The 14,958-nt window shown below is 60.9% G+C and overlaps 1 protein-coding gene and 1 long non-coding RNA gene across 4 annotated transcripts; one reads left to right on the top strand and one right to left on the bottom strand.

The window, feature by feature from the left end:
• The first annotated feature begins 269 nt into the window (after positions 1 to 269).
• Positions 270 to 12,387, top strand: HHATL (hedgehog acyltransferase like). Of its 3 annotated transcripts, none has more exons than XM_029078254.2 (12): positions 270 to 572; positions 4,497 to 4,641; positions 4,850 to 4,917; positions 5,261 to 5,374; positions 6,493 to 6,687; positions 7,010 to 7,219; positions 8,318 to 8,489; positions 8,801 to 8,945; positions 9,376 to 9,411; positions 10,006 to 10,207; positions 10,504 to 10,645; positions 10,885 to 12,387. In XM_029078254.2, the coding sequence occupies exons 2-12, from the start codon at positions 4,536 to 4,538 to the stop codon at positions 11,187 to 11,189; spliced, it is 1,695 nt and encodes a 564-aa protein (XP_028934087.1). In that variant the 5' UTR covers positions 270 to 572; positions 4,497 to 4,535; the 3' UTR covers positions 11,190 to 12,387. The 3 variants fall into 3 exon arrangements, with proteins under 3 accessions (XP_028934087.1, XP_028934089.1, XP_039769931.1); XM_029078256.2 differs by having other exon boundaries at positions 273 to 572; positions 10,901 to 11,128; XM_039913997.1 differs by lacking the exon at positions 270 to 572 and having other exon boundaries at positions 4,559 to 4,641; positions 4,854 to 4,917.
• On the bottom strand, positions 12,370 to 14,578 carry LOC114816215. The gene is made up of 2 exons (XR_003763983.2): positions 14,473 to 14,578; positions 12,370 to 13,152 (listed from the first exon to the last, which is right to left on the bottom strand). It is a non-coding gene; the product is annotated as an uncharacterized LOC114816215 (long non-coding RNA).
• Between the last annotated feature and the right edge of the window lie 380 nt (positions 14,579 to 14,958).

Here is a 14,958-nt window from a genome sequence, read left to right as displayed (position 1 = left end):
CCGGTGGCCCCGACCCCGTATAAAGGGGCTGGGGTCCGCTCCGGCCCCCGGCCCGGCTGACTGGCAACTGTGGAGGCTCCGAGCGGCGACAGAGGCCAAGGGGCAAAGAGGTCAAGGCCGCACGGGTGCCGTGACCCCGGGCTGCGTCCCCCTCCCGCCCGCCCGCCCCCCCCGAGCCTCCCCCTCCTGGGCTCCCCAGCCCCACCCCCTGCTGGGCTCGGGGCAGGTTCCTCCGGCACAGCTCGGCCGAGAGGGAGGGAGCTCCGACCCACCCTCCGCACTGCAGAGCTAAAATAAACCCTTCTCCCTGTTCTGCTCCCACCACCCGCAGCTAACTTGGTCCTGGGAGAGCCCCCTCCCCCGCTCCGCTCCGCTCCCCCGCCGGAGCTAAATAAAGGCGGGCCGGCCCACCCCCGACCCCGCGCTCCCGGGGTGCGGACACCGGCCGCCCGCTGGCCACCCGCACGGCGGTCGGACGCGGGTCCCGACGGTGCCGGCCGGTACCGAGCTGAGCCTCCGCTCCCCCATCCCTGCTGCCGGGCTCCCGGCCGGCCGCTCCCGGCTTCGTCCAGGTCAGTGACGGCGCTGCCCCGGCCCCGGCCACCGGCCACGGGCCTGGACAACTGGCCCGGGTCAGGGCGGGGGGCTGGGGGGCTTCCGTGTGCGGTGCCCTCTCTCCTCTCGAGGGTCTTGGCGCTGAGGGGTGACGGAGGAAATTGGGAAGGGGGGGGTCCTCTTGTCAAACTCGGTCCCGGGGTCGAGCATCAGTGCTCTGTCGGGGCTACCCCCTATCCTCCAGCCCTGTGTCCCCTCTGCGTCAGGCCCGGTATTTACGCGGGGCTTTGCGGGGATCGAGCACCGTATTAAACGGTGGGGCTGATCCAGGAGACTCAAGTCGACCCCGGCCCCGGCGGCTCCCGGGTTAAGAGGGAGCAACAATCTCGTACCCATTTTACGCATCAGGAAACTGGGACCCAGAGAGGTTGAGTGGCTCACCCGAGGTCGCCCAGCAGGCCCGAGGCAGAGCTGAGACCGGAATCGGGGCGTTCCGGCTCCAAAAGCCTGACCGGTAGCCCCCTCCTCCTTCCCTGGTGGTGGGCCGGTGGGAGGAGGGGAGACTTGGGGAGAGGACACCGCGGGGTTGGGGGGACGGAGGAAGAGGAGACCGACTCCGGTGGCACCCCCCCCCCTCCCCTCCCGCCGCGAAGCTAGAATTGGGACAGGGGGCGGGGGCGGCCTGACACCGTCAGACCGAGCGATCCTATTTCGGGAAGCCGCTCCGATAACCAGCGTGCGGGCCGGGGGCGGCCCGGGGCTGAGGTGGGAGACGTTGCAGAGGTGCAAAGCCCTTTCCCAACGTCCCCCACCCCTGCCCCGGGGGTGACCCCCTCCACCTCCACTCTCACCTCGACCCAAGGCCCCCAGTCTGGGCTATCCTGGCCCAAACCCCGGGGCTGCGGAGGCGCGGTGAGAGTCCGTGAAGGAAAGCGGGCCGAACGGGATCGTCGGGACGTGAGGACCACGTGCCTGGATCCTCCCCAGATTCCCCCCCACCCCAGCCCGGTAGCTCCCTGGCAAAAGCCGCCCCCGACCTCCGCTCCTCCCTGCTGCCCACCCTACCCTCTGAAGGGGCATCTATCCTCCGGGGTCATTCATTCATTCAGTCGTATTTATTGAGCGCTTACGTGCGCAGAGCACCGTACTGTACTCAGGAAAGTACAACCCGGATTCCCCATGGTGACTCTGATGGGGGGGGGACAGTGACTGAGGGATGGGGCGGGTATGAGGGATGGGGTGAGTCTAAGGGATGGAGGTGACTCGGGAGGCATCCAGTTTTGTCCTGACAGAGCCGGGGAGACAGTCCAAGGACTTGGGCTGCTAGTCCGGAGGGCGGGGGGCTTCGCCAGGGGAGGGGGCCCCTAAGCCCAGGAGAGAAGCCATCTAATCTGGAATAGGGAGGGTCACTGCTCTAGATGAGGTTGCCAGTCGGGGGGCGGGGGCAGAGGGGGAGAGAGAGAGAAGCAGAAACACACACACACACACACACTTGGGCGCTGAGGGAGGGGCAGAAACCTGACCAGACACAGAGAGAGGCCACAAAGCCTGCCAACTCCTCACCACCACCCTCTCCTGTCCGCTGGGCAGCGCCCACTCACCGGCCTGGACCGTCCACCCGCCCCCGGCCGCTCCCTCACCTGGTCCCGGATTCGGGCCGGGCCCACCGTCCCGTCGGCCGGACGGAGACTCGGAAAGGTGACGGGATGGGAGTCCCGGGGGTCCGCCCGCTCCCAAGGGGCCGGAGCTGCTGTCACCTGACCCCGGGGGTGGGTAGGGCCAGGGAGCCGGCCCCATCCGCACCCTGGGCCCGAGGGGAGGCAACGCTTTCTCGGCGCTGGCCGGTAGCACGGGCGAAATCGATCGGGGCCCGGCGTCTGGGGGCGAGAAGCTGCCTGCCGGGGCCCGGAGCGGTCTCTCTCCCGAACCCTGGCCCTGCCCACACTCTGCTCCGGTTCCTGACCGGGTGGATTAGGGTTGCGATGGGTAACAAAGGCCGGGAGAACCAGGAGCTCAGCCCTTCCCAGCCCAGTGCCCCCTCTGAACTCCACCCCCCTTCCGGCCCCATCGATTAGAAAAGTAGTGTGGCCTAGTGGATAGATCCCGGGCCTGGGAGACAGAAGGACCTGGGTTCGATCCCTGGCTCACGTCTGCTATGTGATCTTGGATAAGTCACTTCACTTCTTCTGTGCCTCAGTTACATCATCTGTAAATGGGGATTAAGATCTCTCCCCTCTCTAGACGGTGAGCCCGTTGTTGGGTAGGGATTGTCTCCGTTTCCGAACTGTACTTTCCAAGCGCTTAGCGCTGTGCTCTGCACACAGTGAGTGCTCAATAAATACGATTGAATGAATGAACAGTGAGCCCTCTGTGGGACAGGAACGGCGTCCAACCCAATTTGCTTGTATCCACCCCAGTTCTTAGTACAGTGCCTGGTACCCGCTAAGCTTAACCCATACTTCGCTCGTTATCATTATTATTAGTATTATCATTACTATTGGTGATCTCGGGCCAGACCAGGCCCCTGCCACTACGGAGACAAACGAGTGTAGAGAAGAGCATCAGTAGCCTGACCACCCCCCGGGGCCCCTCCGACCTTCTCTGGCCCCTGGCAGTCCAGCTCCTCCCCCTGACTCCCCGGCTTTGGCCTCTGACCGGCCAGCTCGCCCTCCGTGCGGTTCAGTAGGACTGCAGGACTGTCCAGCAGTCCTGTCGACTGTAAGCTCGTGGACAGGGAATGCATCAGTTCGATTCAATTCAATCGCATTTATTGAGCGCTTACTGTGTGCACAGCACTGTACTAAGCATTTATTATACTCTCCCAAGCGCTTAGTACAGTGCTCTGCACACAGTAAGCGCTCAGTAAATACGACTGACTGACCGACTGACCCGCAGACAGGTGGAGATGCCGCCGCTGAAGCAGGAAAACTCCTCTGTCATTGGAGCCCCGACAGCCGGGGCTCCGTAAATGTCAACAGTCACCCAGAAGGGCACAGGATTCAGTCAGTCGTATTTACTGAGTGCTTACTCTGTGCAGAACACTGTGTTAAGCCCTTAGGACAGTACAGTATAACGGACACATACTCTATCCACAGCAAGCTTACGGTCTAGAGGGGGAGACAGACATTAACGCAGATAAATAAATGACAAATAAGCCCATAAGTGCAGTGGGGCTGGGAGGGGGGCGATGAATAAAGGGAAGAAGCCAGGATGAAGCAAAAGGGATTGGGAGAAGAGGAGAGGGGGGCTTAATCGGGGAAGGCCTCTTGGAGGAGACGTGCCTTCAGTAAGGCTCTGAAGGTGGGGAGAGTAATTCTCCGTCAGACACGGAGAGGGAGGGGGTTCCAGGACGGAGGCAGGATGTGGGCAAGAGGGCGGTGAGATAGACGAGATGGAGGTCCGGGGAAAAGGTTGGCATTAGAGGAGTGAAGTGGGCGGTCTGGGTTGTAGTAGGAGAGCGGCGAGGTGACGTAGGAGGGGGCAAGGGGACTGAGGGCTTTTAGGGCCGACGGTGAGGAGTTTCTGTATGATGCGGGGCTCTCGTGAGCTGCCCAGCCCCCATCACAGCCCACGCCCCCAGCACCCATGTGAACAAGGAGCCTTCCCCACCCCCGGGGTCCCAGGCCCCATCCAAATCAGTGTAATCCCAGGCCTGGGCTGAGGGCACCCTGGCCTAGGACGAGTCTCGGGCAGGGAGCAAGGCCCCCAGGCCGGAGATCATAAAGAAACAGGGCGGCGGGTGCCTCGGCCGGTGCCTCGTCACGTTTCCATGGATGTGGGGGGTGGGGGCTCCAGGGGCCTCCGGGGACCTGGCTTGAACTTGGGCGATCCCGGACACGGGCGTGCCCGGAGCCAGAAGTCAGAGATGGGGCCAGAGGAGCCAGAGAAGAGGTGATCTTGGTCTCTGCCAACACTAACGCGGACCGGTCTTTCTCCTCCAGTTCCAGGGGCATCGGCTGCCCGGGGACTGCCCTGCCAGGATGGGCGTCAAGACGGCCTTGCCCTCGTACGAGCTGGGCTTCTATGCCCTGGTCCTGAGCTGCGCCCTCGCCTACACTGGCGTGGGCCTTTTCGAAGCCTCTCGAGGTAACTTTCCTCACCAGATCTTCGGGGGAGCGGGGACGGGGACGACACCGGAGGTCAGAAAGTTGTAACGGGGAGGGGGCGGGGGGGGGCGGGGACCCTAGACTCGGTCCCACGGGGCACTGTGGCAGCCCTGTGGGATCGCGGTCAGGCACGCTCTCCGGGGTCTGGTGCCCGGGACCCCGCCCCACCGGGGCCGCTATCCTTTCAGACAGCATGAACAGAAGAGCCCTCAGGGACTACGTGAAGCCAGGTTGGCACTACTTCGGCCGGAAGATGGTAAGAGCCAGCTGGAGAGGGAGGGGAGTCCAATAATCGGGTGGGACGATGGAGGAGGGGGCGGGGCGTGGGCAGGAGTCCCAGTGGGCGCTGGGAGGGCAAAGTCCCCAGGAGGCTCGCCGTCTGGCGTGCGATGCCCGCCAAGAGCCGGGTTGCCGGGGGAACCCCGGGCTGATTCTGCAGGAAGCAGGCCGGCACAGCAGGGGCCGGGACGCCCATCTGATCACCCCTAGCTCCTCGCTCCCGAAAGGGGGCGAAGGGGGGGGCTCCCGTGTCCCAGCGGGGGGCTCCAGCATCCTGGGGGTGGGCTGGGTTCACAGGGCCGGCCCCCCCACCCGTGCAGGACACCGCAGACTTCGAGTGGGTCATGTGGTTTACCTCATTCCGGAACCCTATCCTGTTCGCCCTGTCGGGACACGTGCTGTTCGCTAAAGTCTGCTCCATGGTGGCTCCTCAGGTGAGTCCGGTGGAGCGGGGGTGTGGGGGTGAGATGTCTGGGGACCCTGGCGGGGGCAGCAACAGCATCCCTACCCACCTCTACCCACTAGATGCCCCTTACGGGCTGGTCCTAGACTCTCTGGATTCGACCGCTGGCCCCTCCCCACGGCTCCCAGGCTCCCCCCAGCTCAACTTCTTCCTAGGCCTTGTTCTCCATTCTCCCAGTTACTCGATCAGTAATGTATATATAATATATATATATATATATACACACACACATATACATATATAATGGTCTTCGTTACGTGCTATGTGTCAGGCGCTGTACTAAGCGCTAGGGTAGTGGCTAGAGCACGGGCCTGGAAGTCAGAAGATCATAGGCTCTAATCCCGGCTCCACCACTTGTCAGCTGTGTGACCTTGGGCAGGTCTCTTTGCTCCTCTGTGCCTCAGTTACCTCATCTGTAAAATGGGGATTGAAACCGTGAGCCCCTCATGGGACAGGGACCGTGTCCAACCCGATTTGCTTGTATCCACCCCGGCACTTAGTATGGTACCTGGCCAGGGCTTAACAGATACCACAGATTATTATTATCAAATTCATCAGGTTGAACACAGTCCATGTCCCGCATGGGGCTCTAAGTCTTAATCCCCATTTTGCAGAAGAGTTAAATGAGGCACAGAGAAGTGAAGTGACTTGCACAAGGTCACGCAGCAGACAAGTTGCGCAGACAAGTTGCAGAGCCAAGATTAGAACTCAGGTCCTCTTTATTTATACTTATGTCTCTCTCCCCCTCTAGACTGTGAGCTCCCTGTGGACGGGGAACGTGCCTACCGATTCTATTGTAGTTTATTGTTCCGAGCGCTTAGTACGGTACTCTGCACGCCGTAAACGCGTAATAAATACCACTGATCGATTTACTGATTGATCCTCCAACCCTCAACAGCCACAGGGCTTTGTGAACCTCCACTAGACAGTACGCTCCTCGAGGGCAAGGCCTCAAAGTGCTCTCTCAATGGGGGCCTCTGGGCGGGACCACCTTCCGGCCATCCCAAGCGGATGGGCTCCCCCGGCCCCGGTTCTCACGCCCCCCCAGAGGGCGGAGGCTGTGACGCGTCTCCCCGTCTCTGCCCGCAGTTCCGCTCCTGGGTATACATGCTGTACGGGGCGCTGGCCGTGCTGGGCACCATGGGCACCTCCTACCTACTGGTCCTGCTGGCGCACTGCCTGGCGCTCTACGTCGTGTCGCTGCTCAAGCAGAGGTGGCTGTGCTTTGCCGTGGGGCTGGGCAGCCTCGCCTCCTTCAAGGTGGAACCCGTCAGAGCCTGGCAGGTGGGTGTGGGGGGCGCTGGTGGTCCGAGGGCGGAGGGCCCACCAGCTGTCAGAGGCCACGGCCAGGTGGGAGGGGGTACCGGGGGCGTCACCTTTCTTCCCTTCGGGGCTAGCGCAGGGCGTGGCGGACGATGGGGTGCTGGGGGAGGTCGAGCCGCTTAGGGATCCCCCCGGACCCGGCTTTCCAGAGGTCATCTCATCCACCCCCCTGCCTCCAGGCCCCCACCCAGAGGAGCCCTTTGGGATGGTGGCGCGGAACCTCCCCCACCTCCAGCCGGTGCCGTTCACCCCGCGAGCGGAATGACTGTTCTTTCTCGCCTAGAGTGGGTTTGTAACGGGGACTTTTGATCTTCAAGATGTCCTGTTCTACGGCGGGGCCGGCTTCACCGTGGTCCGCTGCATGAGCTTCGCGCTGGAGAACTGCGAGCGGGGCCACGGGCACTTCTCCCTCATCGACCTCCTCAAGTACAACTTCTACCTCCCCTTCTTCTTCTTCGGGCCCGTGCTGACCTTCGACCAGTTCCACGCCCAGGTCAGCGCCGGGGGCAGGCCCATCCCGGAGAATCCGGGACGACCTTTTCGTCTGTCCGTCGGCTCCGGGGGGGGGGCAGGGATCGTCGTCCCCGCCGCTCACGGGGGAAAACTGAGAGCCAGAGAGGTGGAGGGATTTGCCCCAAGACGCGTGGCAGAGCAGTGGCACGGTGGGGACCAGAACCCGGGTCCCCTGACTCCCAGCCCCGGGCTGTGGCACGGAGCCGTTAGGAAACACTCGTATCGTGCTCTTTTTAACGTAAACCTGACATTCTGAGGGAGGACAGGGGATGAGGAGGGGTACGAGGAGTGGGGAGAAGGAGGGGTAGAAAAGAGATAGGAAGGGGGAAAGGAGGGGTAGGAAGGGGGAAAAGAGGGGTAGGAAGTGGGAAAGGAGAGGTAGGAAGGGGAGAGGAACGGCCAGAAGGGGAATTGGCTTGAAAAGAAGAGCAAGGAGAGAAGCTGGAGGAAGATTCCGGGGTGGGAGGGAAAGGTAGGAGAGAGAGGGCAGGGAGCAGGTTTTGCTGGACCATGGATGGAGCAGGTGGCAAAGCGGATGGACGGGATGGACGGAAGCGTCGATCCCAGAGGGTAGAAGCTCCGTTCTGCTAGGGGCTACGGCAGGAGGTGAGGGGGTGCGAAGGGGAGGAAGGTGTGACCCCGGAGATACACCCTGGCTGGAGAACTGCACGAAGGGGAGACGTGGACGATGCCCCGCCAACACCCCGGAGCCCTTAGATGGCCCAGCCACTCTTCAGGCCTCGTTAAACTCTAACGAGGCTGAAAATATCCCTCCAGCCCAGCAGGGGACAGGGAACCTTAGGTCACCGGCCCCAGGGGGAGTTTCCAAGCAACCGTTGGGGGGTGGGAGGCAAGAGAGGTCTGGAGGGGGCAATGGCAGGCCCCCCAGCAGGGGAGGGGAGGACTGGAGAGGGACACGTGGAGCAAGTTGGAGACTGAGATTGCAAGAGTTTCACTCGCTGGGGGTAAGGGGAGGTTCCAGAGTCCTGACACCCATTTCCCCCGGGGGGAAACCAAGTCAGGAGACAGGCAGCCCTGCCCCCCGACACCCTCGCTGCCCGCCACTCTCCCCCACCAGGTGGGCAGGAGCGAGCTGGAGCGGAAGGACCGCGAGATGTGGCACATCCGGGCCCAGGCCCTGCTCAGCCTGGTGGGCATCCTGGCCGTGGACGTCTTCTTCCACTTCTTCTACATCCTCGCCCTCCCGGCCGACCTCAAGCTGGCGCCCCGCCTCTCCGACTGGTCCCTCGGTAGGTCAGGGGGCGACTGCACCCGTCCCTCCCCGCCATGCCACCGGGTACCCTTGGGGTCGTGGAATCGTCCTCACGCCAACAACAGACGCTCCTCCATCTGGGCTTGGGTGGCGCAGCGGGGGAGGGGGAAAGCAGCCGGCGGCAGGGGGATGGATGAGAAGGCCCTCGGAGAGGTCGTGTGCCTCCCGCCAAGAGATGCCAGAGTCTGTGAGGGTGGGTAGAGGAGGAACCCAGGGAGGATTTTTCCCGGCTCCTCCGCCCTTGGCTGATTGCCCGCCCTCCTCCCGCCCCGCTCGCCCCGTCCCCAGCCGGCCTGGCATACGCCAACCTAGTGTACGACTGGGTGAAGGCGGCCGTGATGTTTGGCGTGGTGAACACCATCAGCCGCCTAGACCACCTGGACCCTCCCCGGCCTCCCAAGTGCATCACCATGCTCTACGTCTTCGCAGAAACGTGAGGGGCAGGGACGCTGGGGGGAGGGGTGATCTGAGGCGGGGGGTACCATGAGGGGAACGGACGTACGTCCCTCTATCCACCCAGGCCAGACAAGAGGGAGCGGGCCTGAATGGCAGCAGCAAGGAGAAATATGGCATCTGCGAAGCGCTTACTATGTGCCAGGCACCGTTCTGAGCGCTGGGGAGCTTACAACCAATCGGATGGGACGGGAGTCGGCCACCAGGGAGGCCTCCCTGGCTGAAGGGATGCTGGGATCCCTCCTGGGGCAACCTTCCCCCCGGAAGACATCTCAAGGGAGGGACGGAATTGCTCTCTTCTCGAGGGGGTGGCATGGAGGCCTCAGAGAGGCAGGGGGAGGGATGTGATGACCCCTCCGGGCTGAGGATTCTCATGCTCACGCCTGCCCGATGTCACCCTTCTCCCCCAGGCACTTCGACCGAGGCATCAATGATTGGCTCTGCAAGTAAGTCCCGTCCCCACCCCCCTGCCCGCCAACCACCCCACACACCACGCACACCCACCAAGAGGGGTTCCCAGGGGCTCCGTACCATCAAGCCTGGCCTGGAAAGGGATGAAGGAGGAAAGGCAAATTCGGTCTTCCCTGATCCCACTTTCTCTACTCCCCAGCCCGTCCTGTCACTCCTCTTCCGCCTGCTAACTCCCTCCCTCTTTATAGCTCCTCTTGGGCAGGGAATGTGTCTGTCTATTGTGATATTGCACTCTCCCCCATGCTTAGTATAGCGCTCTGCCCCACAAAGTGCTTAATAGTGCTGCAGGGGGCAGCGTGGCTCAGTGGAAAGAGCCTGGGCTTGGGAGTCGGAGGTCATGGGTTTGAATCGGGCTGTGTGACTGTGGGCAAGTCGCTTAACTTCTCTGTGCCTCAGCTACCTCATCTGTAAAACGGGGATGAAGACCGTGAGCCTCACGTGGGACCACCCGATGACCCCGTATCTCCCGCAGCGCTTACAACGGTGCTCTGCACCTAGTAAGCGCTTACCAAATACCAACATTGTTACTGATAAATATGACTGAATGAATTATCCCCCCCGCCCTGCAGATACGTGTACGACCACCTCGGGGGTGACCACACCCACGTGGTGGCCGAGCTGGGGGCCTCGGTGGCCACGTTCGCCATCGCCACCCTGTGGCTGGGTCCCTGCGACGTCGTCTACGTCTGGTCCTTCCTCAACTGCTTCGGCCTCAACTTCGAACTGTGGGTGCAGAAGCTCTCGGAGAGCGAGCCCTTCGCCAGCCTGGAGGTGCCCAGGGACGGGGCCGGAGGCCGGGCCGCAGCTCCGGCAAGCCGGCCGGGGGTCCGGCTGGCGGGCGGAGGGGCGCGTTGCCCGGGGTGCTGGCCTAGAGGCCAATTTTCCTTTTCCGGGGGTCGTGTGGGGCTCAGGGCCACCCCCAGGCCCCTAGGGGTACCCACCCCAAAGGGGGCAAGCTTCCATCTGTCCATCTCCCCACTGGGCCTACGGTCTCCAGGGGCTCCCGCTCCCCCGTGCCAGGCCCCCACGGCTATGCCCGACGCCCCTCTCCCACCGCTGCCCCATAGGCCGGCCTGTCGGAGCCCATGGCACGAAGGGTCCGCGGGTGCTTCGGGGCTGCCAACTTCTGGGCCATCGTCTTCTACAACATCCTGGCCCTCAACAGCCTGGACTTCTCAGAGCTGGTCACCCGCAGGCTGCTGCTTACCGGTGAGCACGGGGAGTAGGGTACACGCGTGGATGGGGATGTGCGCACACCCCACTGATGGGGCGGGAGGCCAGGGCACAAAGCCAGACGGGGCCTCCGGCGGCCATGCCGTCCGTACCCCTGCCTCGGGACCTCCCGGTTGTAGAAGGGGAGAGTGGACGGAGGCTGGGAGGGAGAGGGGAATCCGGGCAGGTGCCCCTCAAAAATACGGTAGTCTGGGGACCCTGGCGGCCCCACCCAGCCCCCGCCGTCCGCAGGTTTCCCGCAGAGCACGCTGACCCTGTGGTTCGTCACCTACTGCGGCGTGCAGCTGGTGAAGGAACGAGAGCGGCTACAGATGCTGCGCGAAGAGACCGAGGAGGCCAAGGAGAAGTCCGAATAGGAGGGAGCCCACCCCAACCGGCCGCCGCATCTGTCCCCCGTCCCGCACCACACACACACACACAAATCCCAAAGCAGAGCCTGGAGACAGGGTTGTGGTACAATAAAGCATTTTCTCCTCCCATTTTTGCAGCTGTGCCCACTAGGAGCCCCGGGCCCCTTTAATCACAGGGGAACCCAGACTTCAGTGCCCCCACCTGTGGGGCTCTCTCCCTGCTCATCACACCCCATTTCTGTACCAGGGAGCGTTTAGATCACCACTTTGTTCTCACCCTCCTCTTCCAATGAGGCAGGGGATCCTAATCACAGTGGAGGGGGGCCTGGTCCCACCCTGCCCATCACTCATCCTGCTCCCCCTCCTGACCCGTACCAGGCCCACCTAGCCCCATTCATCCTCCTCCTTCCGCCCCTTCTGTTCCCATCCTCTGTGCCCGGCCCTGGTGTAAGCAACATTGTACTAAGTACCGGAGGTGGGATTCCTGCCTTCAACGCTTACCCTCTGGGGAAAAGCAACTCAATCCATCAGCCTATAGTTGACTTCAGTAAGTGACTGGAGAGATGGATCTGTTCATGAGTAAGGGGTAACCTAAGAGGATGTCATTGTGGGCAAAAAGGAAGGTTATCTCAAGACTCATACCTCACTCTAGATTAAACATTAAGGTAACCCCCCCCACACACACACTCCTTCCTCACCCTCTCAGAAAAAGCAAGCAAGCACCGACCTGGAATTCCTAATTTAACCCATGACAAAACTGAAACACACAGTAATTCTGGGACTCACCCACGGTCATCCAGTAGGAAGGTAACATAGGGGGAGAGCATAGGCCTGGTAGTCAGAGGACCTGTGTTCTTAGCTCAGCTCCAGGAGTTGCCTGTGTGACCTTGAACAAGCCACTTAATTTCCAAAGCCTCATTTCTCTCTGTGGTAAGAGAGAGATTCAGGACCTGTTCTCTCTCCTAACGAGATGGGGAGCCTCCATGTGAGACAGGGCCAATGTCTGACTACTTAGCTATGCCTACATTTATCATAGTGTTTGACACACAGTAAGCACAACATACAATTATTTCACAGTAATGAGTGGCAGCACCAGGATTAGGACCCTGGTCTTCTGCCTCTCCACCAAGCCCATAGGTGGAAGAATGGGACAAAGCCAAAGTCGATTAGGATAAGCTTTCTGGCAGTGGTGAACTTGGAGTATTTCAAGAGCCCTGCCTCCACTGCACAGCAGGGAAGGAGGTCAGGCCCACGCCTGGTGGTCAACACCAGCTGTGTCTAGCAGCTGTGCCCCACCATCTTAGCTCACCCTGTCTCTGCCCCCTAACCATTGAACACAACAACCGAAGAGACACGTTGGATATTTTATTTGACATATACAGAGCTGGTACACACAGATGGCACACAGAGCCTGGACCAGCTCAAGACAACAATGTGGGAGGAGGAGGAGGAGGAGGGAAGGAGAGAGGCGGCAGACAAAGCCATTTCCTTTGGGGGCAACACTGCCCTGTGGATGTTTTCTTCAGATTTTTGTCCATTTACTGCTCCCCGCCCCCCTGGCTCCTCCCCAAGGGATTTGTGGGTGTGTGCACACATACTGACCTCACTCTGCTTGCTCCTCAGCTCCCTCCCTTGAAGCTCCCCCTGGGTAGGAGGAGGAGTCTGGAGGCAGGGGCAGGAGGCTCTGCAGACTGGACTGTGGGGGTGGCTTGACCTGTCTATAGAATTGAGGGCCCCAGGCCTTGCCAGACCCCACTGCCCAGTCAGGAACAGGCAGAGCCCCTGCCCCGGGCTCCAGCACCATCCTCCACTCAGAGAGAGCTTCCTCACACCCTGCCCCACCGACACACACACACACACACACACGATCACCTCCAGGAGAAGCCAGCAGCAGCAACCCATGGCCCCAGTCCCTGAATAAGGCAGTGTTTGGGCCCAAAGGAGACAGCCATGTCAGGGAGGGGGGAGAAAAAGGGGCCGAGGTAGCGTGGGGCTGGAGAGGGGCACCAGGCCCTGCCCACACCAGCTGGCGCCATCCCATCCATCCTTCAGTGTGAAGCGGCAGGGAAGGGTCCATCTGTTCCCAGTCGACTCCCTTGAGCTGCTACGTCGCCATCCTCACGAGCCATTTTGCTGCCGACAGAATAATAATAGTAATGGTGGTATTTAAGCATTCAACCTGTGCCAGGTACTGCTCTAAGTGCTGGGCTAGATACAAGCAAATGGTGTTGAACACAGTTCTTGTTCCACATGGAGCTCACGGTCAACCCCCCTTTTACAGATTCACGCATTCTATCATATTTTGAGTGCTTACTGTGTGCGGAGCACTTTATTAAACACTTGGGGAAATTTAACACAATGATAACTCTGACATTCCTTGCCCACTCTGATTTTACAGTCTAAAAGGTGAGGTGCTGGGGTGGAGGGGAGAGACAGACATCAATACTAATAAAGTTACAGATATGGACTCAAGTGCTGTGAGGTAGGGGGCGGAGAGAGCCAAGGAAGCAAGTCAGGGTGATGTAAAAGGGAGTGGAAGATGAGGAAAAGTGGGGCTTAGCCTGGGAAGACCTTTTGGAGGAGATGTGCCTTCAATAAGCTTTTGAATGGAGGGGAGACTAACTGTCGGATGGATTTGAAGGGGGAGGGCGTTGGAGGGCTAGAGGTCGGCGGTGAGATAAGTGAGATAGAGGCACAGTGAGAAGATAAGCACCGGAGCAGTGATGTGTGCGGGTTGGGTTAGAAGTAGAGAAGGGAGGTGAGGTAGGAGGGGGCAAGGTGATGGACGGCTTTAAAGCCAGTGGTGAGGAGTTTTTGTTTGATACGGAGATGGAAGGGCAAACACGGGAGGTTTTTTGGGGGGGGGGGGCGTGACACGTCCTTAATGTTTGTGTAGAAAAATGATGCCGGCAGCAGCGTGAAGTATGGACTGGAGTGGAAAGAGAGAGGAGCGCGGGAGGTCAGCAAGGAGGCTGATGCGGTAATCCCGGCGGGCATCGCATGAGTGATTGTATTAACGTAATAGCAGTTTGGATGGAGAGCAAAGGGTGGATTTTTGCAGTGCTGTGAAGGTGGGACTGACAGGATTTGGTGACCCACTGAATGCGAGTTGATTGCCAGAGAGGAGTCAGGGATAAAGCCAAGGTTACACGCTTTTGAGACAGGAAGGATGGTCGTGCGGTGTATAGTGATGGCAAAGTCAGGAGGAGGAAGATAAGCTCTGTTTTGGACTTGTTTGAAGTGACGGGAGGACATTCGAGTAGAGGGAACTGAGGCACAGAGAGGTCAAGGGACTTACCCAAGGCCACATAGCCGGGATTAGAACTCAGCTTCTTCCGACTCCCAGGCCCGTACTCTATCCACTAGGCCACGCTGGCTAAGAGGGCAGATCCCACCCCCTAAGGAGCCCCTGCCCCGCCTCCCAGCCCCTTCCTCCCAGGCCTCAGCACTCACCCTCGGTATCTGCCGTCCACCGAGCGTGGATGCAGGAGGGACCGGCCGCAGGCCGGAATGTGGAGCCCCTCAGTGGACCGGGCACACCGATTCGTCAGGAGCCGCACAGCTGCCCTGCCCCAGAGATACCACCGTTCAAGAACGGCGGCCCATGCCATCCCACTCCGTAGGCTCCCCACCCCCCTCCGCCCCTGGGGGTTAAGGCCCATCATGTCCTACCCCTTTGCTACTGCCCCTGCCCTGTCTGAGCTGGGTCACCAGCCCCTGTTCCCCCACCCCACCCCACCCCGAGTCTGCTGGAGCTCAAGCACCCCCCTGCCACCACCCAGTGCCACCGGGCCCAGGCGCCAGACTCACAAAAAATATCAGCTGCTCTCACATCCCACAAAGGTTCAAGGGACCCTCTTGGGGCTGCCTCCCTCTTCCCACCCCCCCCAATTTCTCAATCTCTTACCTGCAATTGTCCCCGGGGTGGTAGTCTGTCTT

This window comes from Ornithorhynchus anatinus, chromosome 13, assembly GCF_004115215.2.
Source record: "Ornithorhynchus anatinus isolate Pmale09 chromosome 13, mOrnAna1.pri.v4, whole genome shotgun sequence".
Lineage (NCBI taxonomy): Eukaryota > Metazoa > Chordata > Mammalia > Monotremata > Ornithorhynchidae > Ornithorhynchus > Ornithorhynchus anatinus.
This window is presented reverse-complemented; position numbering and strand designations above follow the sequence as displayed.

Bases quoted from the DNA above. Each gene is read 5' to 3' on its own strand.
- HHATL (XM_029078254.2), top strand. From the start codon at position 4,536: ATGGGCGTCAAGACGGCCTTGCCCTCGTACGAGCTGGGCTTCTATGCC. The intron at 4,642-4,849 runs GTAACTTTCCTC...CTATCCTTTCAG, and splicing joins CCTTTTCGAAGCCTCTCGAG to ACAGCATGAACAGAAGAGCC. The intron at 8,490-8,800 runs GTAGGTCAGGGG...CCCCGTCCCCAG, and splicing joins CCTCTCCGACTGGTCCCTCG to CCGGCCTGGCATACGCCAAC.